Raw genomic sequence first — 14,175 nt, forward strand, 5'->3', positions numbered from 1 at the left:
CAGCCTCTCAAGCTTTGGGTGTCATCGACATTGTGTGCTTCTTGCCAGTTCTGGAAAACTATACAAATGACATCTGTCCTGCTCCTGTGCTAGTTTATTCATAGCTGCATTGTAGTTTTGTCGCCTGTCTTCTAACTTGCTGATTTTTTCAGGTCTGGTTCTATGAGACTAGTGAGTTAACTTCAAAATTTGGTGCTTGCCTGCCTCTACCTCGCTTGTGCTGCGGATTTTTATTCTGTTTTAGTTCTGAAGTTCCTCCAGCTTCTCCTAAGTAAATCCTGGTTTTTCAAAGTCAGTACTTCTTTGTAGACTTGATCCTCATTTCCTTCCTCATCCTGACAACTCTGCCTGTACAGACAGGACTAGATGCACTCACGGCCTCCTTTGTGGTTCCTGCAGCTCCCTTCTTTATTCAGCAGTAAGTGAAGGGTGTGCGACTTTCTTTGTTTACCCTTGCCTTTTCACTTCTCCTGGCCACGAAACATGTCCCTGGTGTCTCCACTCTTTGATTCCGCACTACTGGAATTCTGAAGGGAACTGTGTGCTTTTTGGACTGGACAGGCTCTTTTATCTGTTTTGCATCCGCTTTTAAAGTCGCGGCCCCCGTTGTCGCCAGGGGTGAATAGTCCCCGGCAGCGCGGGGCGGGCGCGATCGTCCTTCGGCTCTGCGGGGCTCGGGCCCGGCCCCGGGAGGGGCATCTTCGCTCTGCGGGCACCGCACCCCCGGCGCTCCGAGCCCGAGCGCGGCGGGACGTTGGGCGGCTCCCGCTCCTGCCCCGGTGCCCGCTCCGTGCGGCCGCTGCCGGCGGGAGCCCCGGAGCAGAGCGGGCCGGGCCGGGCGGGTCTCGGCTGGGGCTGTCGGGGCAGCCTCTGGTTCGGCACTCCCAGGATTGTGCGCTGGCTGAAGGACCGCGGGATGGGCCACGGGGCCGTGGGAAAGCGGCCCGGGCATCTCTGCTGCCGGGAGCGGCGGCAGCAGCTGCGTGCTGTTCCCATTCTCGCCGCCCTCGGTGTGGGGCAGCTTCGGAAGGCGAGGCACTAAACGGAGAGCCGAAGGCAGCGCTTGCCTATCTTTATTCGTGCTCGAAGAGCCGGCGTTTGCCAATTCATCTGGGGCGTTTTACGCCTCTGGAGTTCTGTAATGAATCCTTCGTGTCTCCCACTGTAACTATTTCAGGACAAGACAATGTACCAAGTCTTTGTAACTATGGAGGGTGGTTAGAAGTATTAATCTGTTTTCTTGGAAGTTTTTGATTTTTCCTGTCCTTGCAGGCTTTTCAGATGTCTTCTTTCAGAAGAACTGCACCTGGAGTACTATGACAGCAAACTATAATTGAGAAATGTGTAAGCAGTTTAAAAATGATAACTTATGGGGACAGTCTTTGGGATAAGACTTGTTACCAATCTTCAGGTGGCAACTCTTGACTTATCTCCCAACTCTAGGAGATGATCAGAATGCCAAAATATCCTTCAATTCCTGTGCACCAATGAGAATGCCAAAAAAGCAGCTGGTCCATATGGTCTACCATACCATCATCTTTTTGCCTGAGATCTCTGGCTCAGAATGTCCAATGTAATATTGCTCTTTATGTAAAGACATAAAAATTTGATATAAGGGCAACAGTAAGAGTATTTAAATGAATCCTGTATTAATAACAAAAAGTTCATCTTTTCCCCTAGAAATGGAAGGAAAGCAAAATTCCTCTGTTGGATTAGTGAAGTTTCTTTTCTGATTCCAAATATTTTTGTTGACACACCACTTTTCTTTTTTTTTATTTTTTAAAGCCTTCCCCAGTAATAAAAATATGCACTTTATTTCTCTCTCTTTTCAGATAGATGCTGTTGAACTGTTAGCAGAACAGTGGGAAAATTGGCTGATACAGTGGAAAGCTTTAAATGCAGTAGCCAAAGCAGCATTGGTAGGTGTTCACAAATGGCAACGTATCTGTGCTTGATGTCATTTTTAATGAAATAATTTACACAGATGTTTATTATGGCTAAAAAGAGATTTCTGAGGTGTGGCAATTGTGATGTGCAACCTGGGCGTATTCTCAGGACTCCAGAAATCAGTGAATCCCAGGTGCTATTATAAAACCCTTCAGTTAACTGGGGAAAATCATGCATAGGGATTGTTCCATGGTAGCAAGGCAGCAGCTGGATCCCAGCTTTGGAATACTCTCATGGCAAGCCCCATGACATCTGGCTGTGTACATGACCAGGAAGAGGCCAATCCCCACCACGCCTTTTTTTCCCATGTGCTGATGTTGACTTTTCCAAGAGAGGATCAGCAGACTGGACCAGAATTCCCCTCCAGACACCTTAGGATAAATGGAGCATTTGGCCAATGTCAGAATTGAGGGATAGGTGGGAGAGAAGCCTTTGGATACCATTTGAAGACAGAAAGAGTCATTGGTGCTGGGAAGGTGACAAACACTTGTGAATGGAGATGGGTTTGCAGAAGCAAATGCCTGAGTTCAAGCCCACATGAAATAATCAGGGAGGCAGAGGAAGTGGCTCTCTTTGAGTGCAGGCTGCATGAAGTGCAGGGAAGGTTGGGTGATGTGATCCCAGCCCTTGATCTCTTCAGTGCTGAGGGTGGACAAGCAGGATTTGGGCTTTACCACAGGAGACAGTGACAGACACAGATGTGCTGAGGACAGAGAAGAGAGTGAGTCAAAGCTGTGCCCTAAATACAGTCACAGAGCACAACCTGGAATGGTAAGAGGTGAGAATGAGAGCTCCCAGAAGGGATCAAGTCATGGACTGACAGGCAAAAATCGATCAGTTGTTACAGGTTTGCATTTCTGGAGGGTTTTACAGAGAAGAGCAGGTATGGTCTTAGAGCACTTAGAGCACTGCAAGAACAGGAATCTAGTTTTCATGTATGTCTCTGGAATTTTTTCAGGTCTCTGCTTTCAAGGCCACAGGCACTCAAGCAGCACCTGCCTTTGGAATGGGAGGACAGCAAACCTCAGGCTTTGGGCTGTCAAGTAAGTTCCCATGCTAAGAGCCAAAACATTTACACATTTTCTGTAGTTTGCTGCTGCTGCTGCATCTTTGAAATTTAGTGGTTGTTTAGTATCCCTGGGGTACCAATTCTAATATTTTTTGTCAATTCTCTGCTTGCAGGCTTTCCTGTGAGCAGCAGCAGCAGCAGCACCAGTGCCAGCAATTTCTCCTTTAAAGCCAGTTCCAGCCTCATCAGTCCAGCATCTTCTGGGAGCAGCCCTGCTGCTGGGAGCTCTTCTGCTGCTGCAAATCCTCCTGCATTTGGGACAGCATCCTCTCCCAGCACAGCCCAGTCCGTCGGCTTTGGCAGCCCGGCCGCTCCCTCCGCAGCCTCCTTCTCCTTCAAAGCAGCTGCCACAGCCGGTGCCTTTGGGACTTCTGGCTTCTCAGGCTTTGGCAGTGCTTCTGCTGGGAGCTCTGCAAGCAGCCCTGCAGCAGCCTTTGGAGCCTTTGGTGCCACCGTAGCCCCTTCTGGCTCGCCCTCGAGCGGAGCTTTATTTGGGCAGGGCGGCAGTGCCACTGCCCATCCTGTCACCTCAGCGTCTGCTGCAGCCACCAACGCCAGCCCTGCCTCAGACAAGTTGTTCACTCCCAAGAGCGAACTGTCAGCGGAAGAGTGGCAACAGTTTGAAGCAAAGGAGTTCACAATTGGAAAGATTCCTCTGAAGCCACCACCAGTAGAACTTTTAAATGCTTTTGACCTTTTCAGTTTATTCTGAAATGTTGTTAATTTTTATTTCCTTTCTCAGTTCTCTTCTGCAGAAACAAATGCACAAGTATAAACTTTTGAACCTTGTATTGGGATGGACTTCTTACATCTGAAAGATGAACTGTTGAAACTAAAATAGAACATTTCCTTCTATATGCTGTCCTGTGAAATTCTGTACAAAGACTATATGAAAAATATGGTGTCAAAAGAAAGAATGTTTCAGTCAGATATTTAAAACCTACTCTTGTATCAATGTGTTATCTCCAAATGTACAGTCAGTGGGATGTAGGACTGGCCACAAAAGCTTTTTTCCCCATTGCCCTAACAATTGATATTGTAAATTTTGTGGTGAGCCCTTACTGATAGTTATTATTGAATGTGTGCCTTTGCTGTCGGTCAATAATCTGTTGTTTTGTTCCCCAACTTTACTGAAACTAGATGATCTGTGAGGGATGCCTGTATAATTTCCTCCAGTCCCCTTCACTAATTATCAAAATCTTCCAGCATCCTAATGTTTACATCTTTAAGTTGACCCTTCCTGTCCACAAATGGCGCATGGATTCAGGTCAGAAGGAGGGGCCATTTCAGAGCCCAAAACCCCTGCCTATCCTTTTGACTTCTCTCATACCATTCTCTTCTCATCCACATTAAAAAGGGGTTCAATATAACCTACATATCTCACCAATTAGGGCTATGAGTCAGCATGATAGTTTCCAAAAGCTGATACATTCCTTCAGGATTCTCTCATTATGAACCAACAGATCATTTCCAATTCAAAAAATCAAAAGTAGTACAAGGAACATGTCCAGAAAAAAAATGGCTGATGCTCTGACCCCACTGCTTGTCTGTGCTCTATATTTTGAGCTGTATCCTCTTTATCCATCTCCACCCTGCTGTTTTAGGGGTGTGGAATGAAGGGAAGTAACATTTGCACATAAAACCTCATCCCCTTTTCCAACATCCACTGTAAAATAATATTAATGTGCAGTGACACATTTTCCCAATACTGCAATTTATAAAGTGGCCACTCATGATGACAATATCTCTTCATTTATCTTTAGTCACTGGATCTCCTCTAAACACATTCCAGCTTTTGGGGATGCATCCTAGATCCTATGGGGAAGAATTTGGCATTGGCATGTTCCCATCATTTAATTTAATAACATTCAGGTTATGCAATTCCTTTACCCTTAGGTCCAGACCTTCAGTAGTTACACAACCCCAGTCCCCCTGACTAGTTACACTGATAAATATACACCATTTGAAAGAGGAACACTGGTGTACCTACTGATCCAAGAATTCTATTCCCCTTTTTGCACTTACTTGAGTCTCTCTGCAGCATTGCACCTTGAGACTGGAGAGGATTTGATGGAGTCCATGATCAGCTGGTCAGTACATGCTGCAGTTCTGTCTCATCCAATTCTCCATTGCCAGAGGAAGCAAGATGGTCTAGTCAAGGCTTTTGGCCATCCCACCTGGACACCCAGAACTCCCAAGTATGGATTCCACTGGGTGCAAGAAGCAGATTTGCATGCAGAGTAGAGTTCATAGAATATCCTGACTTGGAAGTGACCCACAAGGATCATCGAGTCAAACTCCTGGCCTTGCATAGGACCATCCCCAAGAGTCACACCCAGGTTGGTGCTGTGATGATTTCCCTGGGGAGCTTTCTTAGCACCCAACCAGCCTCCAGGTGAAGAACCTTTTTCTAATACCCCACCTAAACCTTCCCTGACGCAACTTCAGGCCATTCCCTCAGGTCCTGTCACTGGTCAGTGGTGAGAAGAGGTCAGTGCCTGCCCCACTACTGCCTGAGAAGTTGTAGACTGCAACTCATCTTCTCCAGGCTGAACAAACCAAGTGCCCTCAGCTGGTCCTCATACAGTTTCCCCTCAGCCCTTCTTGATCTTCACTGCCCTCCTTTGGATGCTCTCTATCAGCTTTATATCATTCTTCTCCTGAGGTGCTCAAAACTGCCCCAGGATTTGAGATGAAGCCACCCCAGCACAGAGCGAAGCGGGACAATCCCTCCCTTGCCTGGCTGGTGATGCCATGCCTGATGTACAGAGATCTTTGTTACATGGCTGTGCACATGGGCAGTGAATCCCTAAATGTAGCACAGCCTCTGTGTGCCAGCCAGCCACTTTTATACACTTCAGACAGCAACAGCTCAACATCTCCGAGCTATGCTGTACCTACAGTGAGAGGACTACAGAATATGGCCTTAACCTAAGACAGGAAGATTCAGGTTAGATATTAGAAAAAAGTTTTTCACTGTTAGGGTGGTCAGACATTGGAATAGGTTGCCCAGGGAGGTGGTGGAGTCACTGTTGCAATATGTAGTACGATTTTCCTAAGAAAGGATGTTGTTTAATGCCTGATCTTTATATACTTTCAAACCTAATCAACAAGAAGATAGTTTTAATCCCTGAAAGAGATAGCAGCTGGCAAGCTCTAAATGTGCTCATGTGTTAGAAAAACAAATTATTTGTAGGTAGAATTGCCTTGTTAGGGTTCAGGGCTGGACATGCTTCAGTGATTTCAGCCCTGGGTGAGGTTGACAAAGCTTGGGAAGAAGGAGTTACCAGTGATAATGGACACAAAGAATGCAGAATTTACATGCCACAAGAATATTTGTCCGAACCCTCAAGATAAGGAAGAAAAGAATAAAAACAACTCAGCAACTGTGCTGAAACCAGCTCTGGCTGGGTAAAAGGTAATTCCAGCAGGGGGATCTGTAACCAGCAGCTCATGGACCACCAACCCAAGAAACCCATGGGCCCACAAGAAGAAAAAGACTGACCATGAGGACTAATTGACATGAGAAGTGAGAGAACAATTAACCAATAGAAGATAGAATACGAATTAGTAAGAGAGCTGTGTAACTTGTAGCTAATGAAGGCTAATTCCTTTGTTTGCTAAAATGTATAAATAGAAAAAGTTTTGATAGTTGGTGTGCTTGATTTGTGGAGTACCATCTAGCACCCGGGCTTGTGCAACTGTGAAATAAAGTCTTTCAAATGTGTAATTATTGGCTTCTCACTGGGTAATTAATCCAATTTTTGCAGACAACATCACCATCCCTGGGGGTGTTTAAGCGGTGCCTGGATCTGCCGGGTGATGTGGTTTAGTGGATTGCAGTGGTAGGGATAGGTTGGTGGTTGGACTGGGTGATCCTAAAGGTCTCTTCCGACCCTGCTGATTCTGTAGCCGTGGGCTATACACCCCTTGGTCTACCCGTAAAGATACAGCGATACAGCACAGAAGCGCTTTACCGCGCAGGCTGTGTGGAGCTTATGTGAGACAGGACCCGTCACAGCCGAGGGGCGGCTATTTTACCGTGTCCGCGCCTGCAGGTTTGCGCAGCACAAATCAAATCCGCATTTGGTTTTACCAGCAGCTGGTTACAGCGCTATCCCCAGCTCTGACGGGATGTATGCGCCGGCCTATTCCCGCCTCCCGCCGGCCCTGCTCGGGGCCGAGCCCGGCCCGGCCCCACCCGCGGGCCCGCCCGGCGCCCGCCCGGCGCGTCAGAGCCGCGCGACGGCGGGGCGGCCATGGGCGTCTGCCAGTTCTTCCTGCGCGGCTACTGCCGCTTCGGGGAGCGCTGCTGGAACGAGCACCCCCGCGGCGCCGCCGGCCGCCCCGGGCCGCCCCCGGCCCACGGTACCCGCTCTGCTCCGCGCCGGGACGGGACGGGACGGGTGGGCGGGGGGACGCGGCGCTGCCCGCCCCGGGCGCTGCTCCGAGCAGAGCGGGCCTGGCGGGTGTCGGCAGCAGCCTTTGGCTCCGCACTCGCCGAGCTGAGCTCTGACGGAGGGTCTGGAGCACAGGTCCTGTCAGGAGCGGCCGAGGGTGCTGGGGGTGTTTAGCCTGGAGAAAAGGAGACTTGGGGGCGACTTATCGCTTTCTACAAGCGCCTGACAGGAGGCTGTGGGCAGGGGGAGGTCGGTCCCTTCTCCCAGCACACCAGGAGACACAGCCGTGAGCTGCACCACGGGAGGGTTGGTTGGGCAGTCACAGAAAGGGTGACCGAACATTGGAATGGACTGCCCAGGGAGGTGGTGCAGTCACTGTCCCTGGAGGTGCTTAAGGAAGGACTGGATGTGGCACTTGTGCCATGGTCTTGTTGACACGGTGCTGTTTGGTCAGAGGTCTGTTTGGTCAAGGTGATGTTTGGTTGAACTCGATGGTCTCAGAGTTCTTTTCTGATTTAATTGATCTTGTGATTCTGTGGCTGCGGGATGTGCCGCAAGGCAGTAGGAAAACAGCTTGGAAAACTGTTCTCATGAGCAGCGAGCAAGTTTCCAGCAGCTGTACCCAGTGAAGGCTGTTTCCATTCCCATCTGCTCTGGGTGTGTGGGAGCTTTGGGAAGGAAAGGGGCATGACAGAGAGCTGGGGGCTGCAGTGATGGCATGGCAGGAACTCTCTGCAGGCAGTTGTCCTTATTCCTGCTGGAAGGACGGTCGGGGTTTGCCTGTAACGACACACACAGGTGTGTCCGAGGTATCAAAATGAAACTCAGGAGCTCCCTGTGCTGGAGCAGAGCCCCTGCTGGAGCTACAGAGGCAGGAGCCCCTAACATAAACTTACAGTGCATTCAATTCAGTCTTTTTCTCCTGGGGTAGTTACTTCATGAAACAACCTAAGCAAAACTGAGCCAGTGTCTTTAGTGCCACGAGTTGTTGGCACAGTGATGTAGTTGAAGGTGTCTCTCTCATTAAGGCACGGGGGCGATGGAACTAGATGACTTTTAAAGGCACCTTCCAACCCAAACTGTTCTGTTTGAGAAGCAGGACTTGAGAACTATCCTGGGTAACTCACTAGTTAAGCTGACTTAATATGAGGTTAAGTTACTAGGAAAAAACTATGTTTTAATTTCAAACATTTTATTGCCACTCTAAGACTAGTTACAGTTAAATACTTACTTTTTTCTTTGATATTGATTCATATCTTAATGATTAAAAATTTGTTTGCTTTTTTGTTTGATTTGTTTGTTTTAATTGGCAGGTACTAGCGGAAGAGGAGGAGGATGGGGTGCCTCTAACCAGAGATACAGCAACGTTATCCAGCCATCTTCCTTCAAGTCTGATACGTGGGGTGGCAGCAGAGATCACGGAAGAGGATTCTTTGGCTCCTCTGACTTTGGATCGTCAGGAGGTAGCAGCAGAAATGCAGACTTTTCACAGAACAGGTTCTCTGCCTTAGCCAGCAGTCAGAGTGTTGCTGATGGCTCTAAAGATGAAGAGGAGAGACTTCTGTAAGTTACAGTCCTGTCTTACTGGAAGCATTTAGAATGAGCAGGTTGAAAGCTCACTGAATTCCTACAGATAATGCAGAGGACAGGATCGTGGGGAGAAAGCTGGGATGTGGGAAGAACCAGAGAGAGCATCACTTCATTTGGGTCTCTGGAATGATGCTGGCATGGGGAGGAAGTGATCCTTGTTTGGCACCTGGGCTGGGCAGACAGTCAACTGTGATATTAGTAATATGGTGTGGTATTTAAGTTGTGATCAGGAAGATAAGCAAGGAAACAGATTTCAGTGCTTGAAAATAAGAAATCAAAGCCCCTTATACAAATGAATTATTTTACTTTGTTTTTTGTCACTTAAGACAACAAATCTTTCTGCCAACAGCAGAACTATTGGTTTCATAGCGGTGAATGTTACAGTCAGCTACAAGTGACCAGCAGCTGCAGGCAGGTACTGAGAAGCAGCAGTGTGATTTCCCAAAGAAGCAAGGCTTTGGAAACACTTTCCACTACTTTTTTTTTAAGATTACATTAAGAAAACACTTGATTTTCATGGTAGCAGGTTTTCAGCTCTGACCAATTGTTTGAATTGGTTGTTACTGGCATTTTTGGTTTGACCATGCAATTTCACCTTCATCTGTGATTTTGGTTTTTTTGTTAGTGAGTGTGTAGTGAAAGACATGGAAATTTGGCAATCTTCTGGACAATGGATATTTTCATGTTACTCACCAATGAAAGAAAAGCCGAATGTCTCAGGTAGGTACGTTTTCAGTGTTGTGTGTTGCTGCTGTTGAGGATGTTTCTGTGACTTGCAACATTGTTGTACCTCTGAGCAACCATTTGCAAGGTGATGATTTGCCTTGTCATACAACAGAAAGTAATATTAGTGGAGGGAAGATTCAGTTTGGACGTTCACACCTCTGACACTCTTTAATGGATGTTTTTTTTGTCTCTAACTCTCTTAAGAGAGACAATGTATCAAGGTCCATGTCCTCATAACTGTAGAGGGCAGTTGGAAGTATCAGTCTCTTTTCTTGTAGGTTTTTGACTCTTCCTGTCCTTGCAGGCTTTTCAGATGTCTCACCAGAAGAGCTGCGTGTGGAGTATTATGACAGCAGAGCAAACAATATAGTTGGGAATTATGTAAGTATTTATCAAATGTTGGCTGGTGTGGACTCTCTTTGGACAGGACTTGTTGCTGTTCTTCAGGTGGCAACTCCTGATTCATTTATCTCCAACTCTAGGAAATTATCAGAATGTCAAAATATTTTTCAATTCCTGTGCATCAAAGTGAATGCAATAATAGACACTCCTTGACTGAATCTTGTCCCTGCTCCTGTGTGTTATTTGTAGAAGTTACTTGAATCCTGTCTCAAAAGTTTAATGCCTTATACACTATTAGGCAGTTTGATTGTTATAGGTGGTTATTTGGTGCTTTAAATAGAACTTGGCCTTGTTCTTTTACATACCTTTGTTGCAGGGAATTAATGATGAAAATAGCAGCTACTTATTTTCTAGAAACAGATATGTATATACTCATTTGGAAGTAAGGCATATGTTTTTATATAAAACATCTCGCAGTGTGTATATATCATTCCTCCCTTGTAGTCCTGTCAATACCAAGGAAGCTAACAGTTTATTGTTGTGCCAGGAAAGAAATTAGGCTGTTGGACAGATGCAAGTAATTCAAATTAATTCAAACTACATTGCACTCTTTCCTATTCTGGGTTCTGTGTTACAGAAGGAATTGCTCTTGTCACCATTCTTGCTTCATAGGTTTAGATTTACCAGAATCACATTTTTAGAGACAAGAGACCCATATTTTTTAAAATTTTCAATTAAAATAATAATAAACAACAAATAATAAACAATCTGCTCTCTGTGGCTATTTAAATAAATAAATACATAGTGATCTCATCAAAGCCGTAAATGCAAGTTTTTCTAACTCTCAGTGTATAGATGATAACTGTATGAAACAGTTGTCTTACAAGATGTTTAAGTACAGCATGTCTTTTCCATGTTTCTGTTCTTAAACTGGGTCAAAATCTGAATTTTCCAGTTTGTTGTACAGGAGCAGATACCAAGCAACATGATCTTCCAACATGTGACTAGACACAAAAGAATTATTGATGTTTGTGGTACAAGACTCTTTTGAAAAATGAAGGAATTTGTCTACAGAAAAGATTACTCACTCAATTTTTGCAGGCATTTGTGACACTAGGTGTTTTACTTGTCTAGGTTTTAGAGAAAATTCAATTAGGCCAGGCATCAAATTAGGTGTGTTGCTAAACTTAAGTATAAATGTAGGAAGTACACATTTGGAATTCCTGAAAGGTTGTTTGAAGACTTTTTAGGTTTTTGCTTAGTAGTAAATCACAGTTATCAAGACACAGATACCATTTATTACTGCACTGTTCTGTGCAGTTGTCTGATGGATCACACTCAGGGGGTTGATTTAAATTAGGGAAGGTAATTTCATCAAAAGTGACTATTTTAGGATGATACAATGGAACTGTTCTGAGTTACAGTGGTTTGAAATTAGGTGGGTTTTTTTCCAAAAATGTGGAAGAAGCTAAGGTAAATCTTAGGACTTCAGCCTAGTGAGTGAGTGCATAAGTGGAAAGGCCAAATTGTAGAGTCTGTTCTCATATATATAAAACTTACATATCTTGTTTTGTTTCATTTCCCCCCCCCCCCAGCATCTAATTCAGAAAAAAATAGAACTTGGATTTGAAAAGTCCTAGAACTTGTCTGAATGTTACTCCTATGTAAAGTAAAAGGGTTGGTTTAAGGACAATAGTAAGAGAGTTTAAAGGAATTCTCTGTTAAAAACAAAGACATCAGCTCCTCACGTTGAAGTTTCAGGAAAGAAAATATCTTATTGGGTTACTTAAATTTCTTTTCTAATTCTAGATATCTTTTCTCCCTTCAGTTGCCAGATGACACTTTTGTTTTTAAGTCTTAAATAATAAAACCATGCTTTTATTTCCCCCTTTTCAGATAGATGCTGTTCAAACGTTAGCACTACAATGGAAAAATCGGCTACTTCAGTTGAAAGGTTTAAATGCATCCACAAAAGCATCTTTGGTAAGTATTCACAAAAGGCATCATGTCTCTGTGCCCAATGTCATTTTTAATAAAGTAACTTACACAGATGTTTATTGTGGCTAAAAAGAGATTTCTGAGATGTGGCAATTGTGATGTGCAACCTGGGCATATTCTCAGGACTCCAGAAATCAGTGAATCCCAGGTGCTATTATAAAACCCTTCAGTTAACTGGGGAAAATCATGCATAGGGATTGTTCCATGGTAGCAAGGCAGCAGCTGGATCCCAGCTTTGGAATACTCTCATTGCAAGCCCCATGCAAACAACCAGAGCTTCAGTTTGGCATCTGGCTGTGTACATGACCAGGAAGAGGCCAATCCCCACCACGCCTTTTTTTCCCATGTGCTGATGTTGACTTTTCCAAGAGAGGATCAGCAGACTGGACCAGAATTCCCCTCCAGACACCTTAGGATAAATGGAGCATTTGGCCAATGTCAGAATTGAGGGATAGGTGGGAGAGAAGCCTTTGGATACCATTTGAAGACAGAAAGAGTCATTGGTGCTGGGAAGGTGACAAACACTTGTGAATGGAGATGGGTTTGCAGAAGCAAATGCCTGAGTTCAAGCCCACATGAAATAATCAGGGAGGCAGAGGAAGTGGCTCTCTTTGAGTGCAGGCTGCATGAAGTGCAGGGAAGGTTGGGTGATGTGATCCCAGCCCTTGATCTCTTCAGTGCTGAGGGTGGACAAGCAGGATTTGGGCTTTACCACAGGAGACAGTGACAGACACAGATGTGCTGAGGACAGAGAAGAGAGTGAGTCAAAGCTGTGCCCTAAATACAGTCACAGAGCACAACCTGGAATGGTAAGAGGTGAGAATGAGAGCTCCCAGAAGGGATCAAGTCATGGACTGACAGGCAAAAATCGATCAGTTGTTACAGGTTTGCATTTCTGGAGGGTTTTACAGAGAAGAGCAGGTATGGCCTTAGAGCACTGCAAGAACAGGCAGTTGTGAGGAGTGATCACTGTTGAGCATGGTTGGAGCTGGGTTCAGTAGGACTGGGCAGCACTCGGTCTGTTTCAACTAGCTACTGAGAGAGAATTCCCTATTTTGGAATCTAGTTTTCATGTATGTCTCTGGAATTTTTTCAGGTCTCTGCTTTCAAGGCCACAGGCACTCAAGCAGCACCTGCCTTTGGAATGGGAGGACAGCAAACCTCAGGCTTTGGGCTGTCAAGTAAGTTCCCATGCTAAGAGCCAAAACATTTACACATTTTCTGTAGTTTGCTGCTGCTGCTGCATCTTTGAAATTTAGTGGTTGTTTAGTATCCCTGGGGTACCAATTCTAATATTTTTTGTCAATTCTCTGCTTGCAGGCTTTCCTGTGAGCAGCAGCAGCACCAGTGCCAGCAATTTCTCCTTTAAAGCCAGTTCCAGCCTCATCAGTCCAGCATCTTCTGGGAGCAGCCCTGCTGCTGGGAGCTCTTCTGCTGCTGCAAATCCTCCTGCATTTGGGACAGCATCCTCTCCCAGCACAGCCCAGTCCGTCGGCTTTGGCAGCCCGGCCGCTCCCTCCGCAGCCTCCTTCTCCTTCAAAGCAGCTGCCACAGCCGGTGCCTTTGGGACTTCTGGCTTCTCAGGCTTTGGCAGTGCTTCTGCTGGGAGCTCTGCAAGCAGCCCTGCAGCAGCCTTTGGAGCCTTTGGTGCCACCGTAGCCCCTTCTGGCTCGCCCTCGAGCGGAGCTTTATTTGGGCAGGGCGGCAGTGCCACTGCCCATCCTGTCACCTCAGCGTCTGCTGCAGCCACCAACGCCAGCCCTGCCTCAGACAAGTTGTTCACTCCCAAGAGCGAACTGTCAGCGGAAGAGTGGCAACAGTTTGAAGCAAAGGAGTTCACAATTGGAAAGATTCCTCTGAAGCCACCACCAGTAGAACTTTTAAATGCTTTTGACCTTTTAAGTTTATTCAGAAGTAATATGTTTTGAAATGAAATAAAATGTCACTTTTAACGTTTGTTTCATTTCTCAAGTCTCCTGCAGGAATAAAATTACAAGTATAAACATGTGGACTTTGTATTTTATAGTTTATTGGTTATTTTGGGACAGGCTTTTTACACCTGAGAAATGAACGGTTGAAAATAAAATGGAGTATTTCTTTCTA

The 14,175-nt window shown here is 45.7% G+C and overlaps 2 protein-coding genes across 5 annotated transcripts; both read left to right on the plus strand.

Annotated features, from left to right (window-relative positions):
• The first annotated feature begins 118 nt into the window (after positions 1-118).
• On the plus strand, positions 119-3,889 carry LOC132084667 (nucleoporin NUP42-like). 4 transcript variants are annotated; one of them, XM_059489923.1, is made up of 5 exons: positions 119-418; positions 1,273-1,344; positions 1,833-1,919; positions 2,906-2,990; positions 3,130-3,889. In XM_059489923.1, exons 4-5 carry the CDS (start codon positions 2,954-2,956, stop codon positions 3,726-3,728), a joined length of 636 nt encoding a protein of 211 aa, XP_059345906.1. In that variant the 5' UTR covers positions 119-418; positions 1,273-1,344; positions 1,833-1,919; positions 2,906-2,953; the 3' UTR covers positions 3,729-3,889. The 4 variants fall into 4 exon arrangements, with proteins under 4 accessions (XP_059345906.1, XP_059345880.1, XP_059345890.1 ...); XM_059489897.1 differs by having other exon boundaries at positions 1,273-1,919; XM_059489914.1 differs by lacking the exon at positions 119-418 and having other exon boundaries at positions 1,168-1,344; positions 1,837-1,919.
• Positions 3,890-7,268: 3,379 nt separating this feature from the next.
• On the plus strand, positions 7,269-14,175 carry LOC132076726 (nucleoporin NUP42-like). The gene is made up of 7 exons (XM_059478010.1): positions 7,269-7,384; positions 8,730-8,979; positions 9,632-9,726; positions 10,037-10,113; positions 11,971-12,057; positions 13,169-13,253; positions 13,393-14,175. The coding sequence occupies exons 1-7, from the start codon at positions 7,276-7,278 to the stop codon at positions 13,998-14,000; spliced, it is 1,311 nt and encodes a 436-aa protein (XP_059333993.1). The 5' UTR covers positions 7,269-7,275; the 3' UTR covers positions 14,001-14,175.

The sequence above is a fragment of the Ammospiza nelsoni genome, chromosome 1 (assembly GCF_027579445.1).
Source record: "Ammospiza nelsoni isolate bAmmNel1 chromosome 1, bAmmNel1.pri, whole genome shotgun sequence".
Lineage (NCBI taxonomy): Eukaryota > Metazoa > Chordata > Aves > Passeriformes > Passerellidae > Ammospiza > Ammospiza nelsoni.

Coding starts and splice junctions, on each gene's coding strand:
- LOC132084667 (XM_059489897.1), top strand. CDS start 1,806: ATGCACTTTATTTCTCTCTCTTTTCAGATAGATGCTGTTGAACTGTTA. Junction 1,920..2,905: donor CAGTAGCCAAAGCAGCATTG/GTAGGTGTTCAC, acceptor GAATTTTTTCAG/GTCTCTGCTTTCAAGGCCAC. Junction 2,991..3,129: donor CTCAGGCTTTGGGCTGTCAA/GTAAGTTCCCAT, acceptor CTCTGCTTGCAG/GCTTTCCTGTGAGCAGCAGC.
- LOC132076726 (XM_059478010.1), top strand. CDS start 7,276: ATGGGCGTCTGCCAGTTCTTCCTGCGCGGCTACTGCCGCTTCGGGGAG. Junction 7,385..8,729: donor CGGGCCGCCCCCGGCCCACG/GTACCCGCTCTG, acceptor TTTAATTGGCAG/GTACTAGCGGAAGAGGAGGA. Junction 10,114..11,970: donor ACAATATAGTTGGGAATTAT/GTAAGTATTTAT, acceptor CCCCCTTTTCAG/ATAGATGCTGTTCAAACGTT.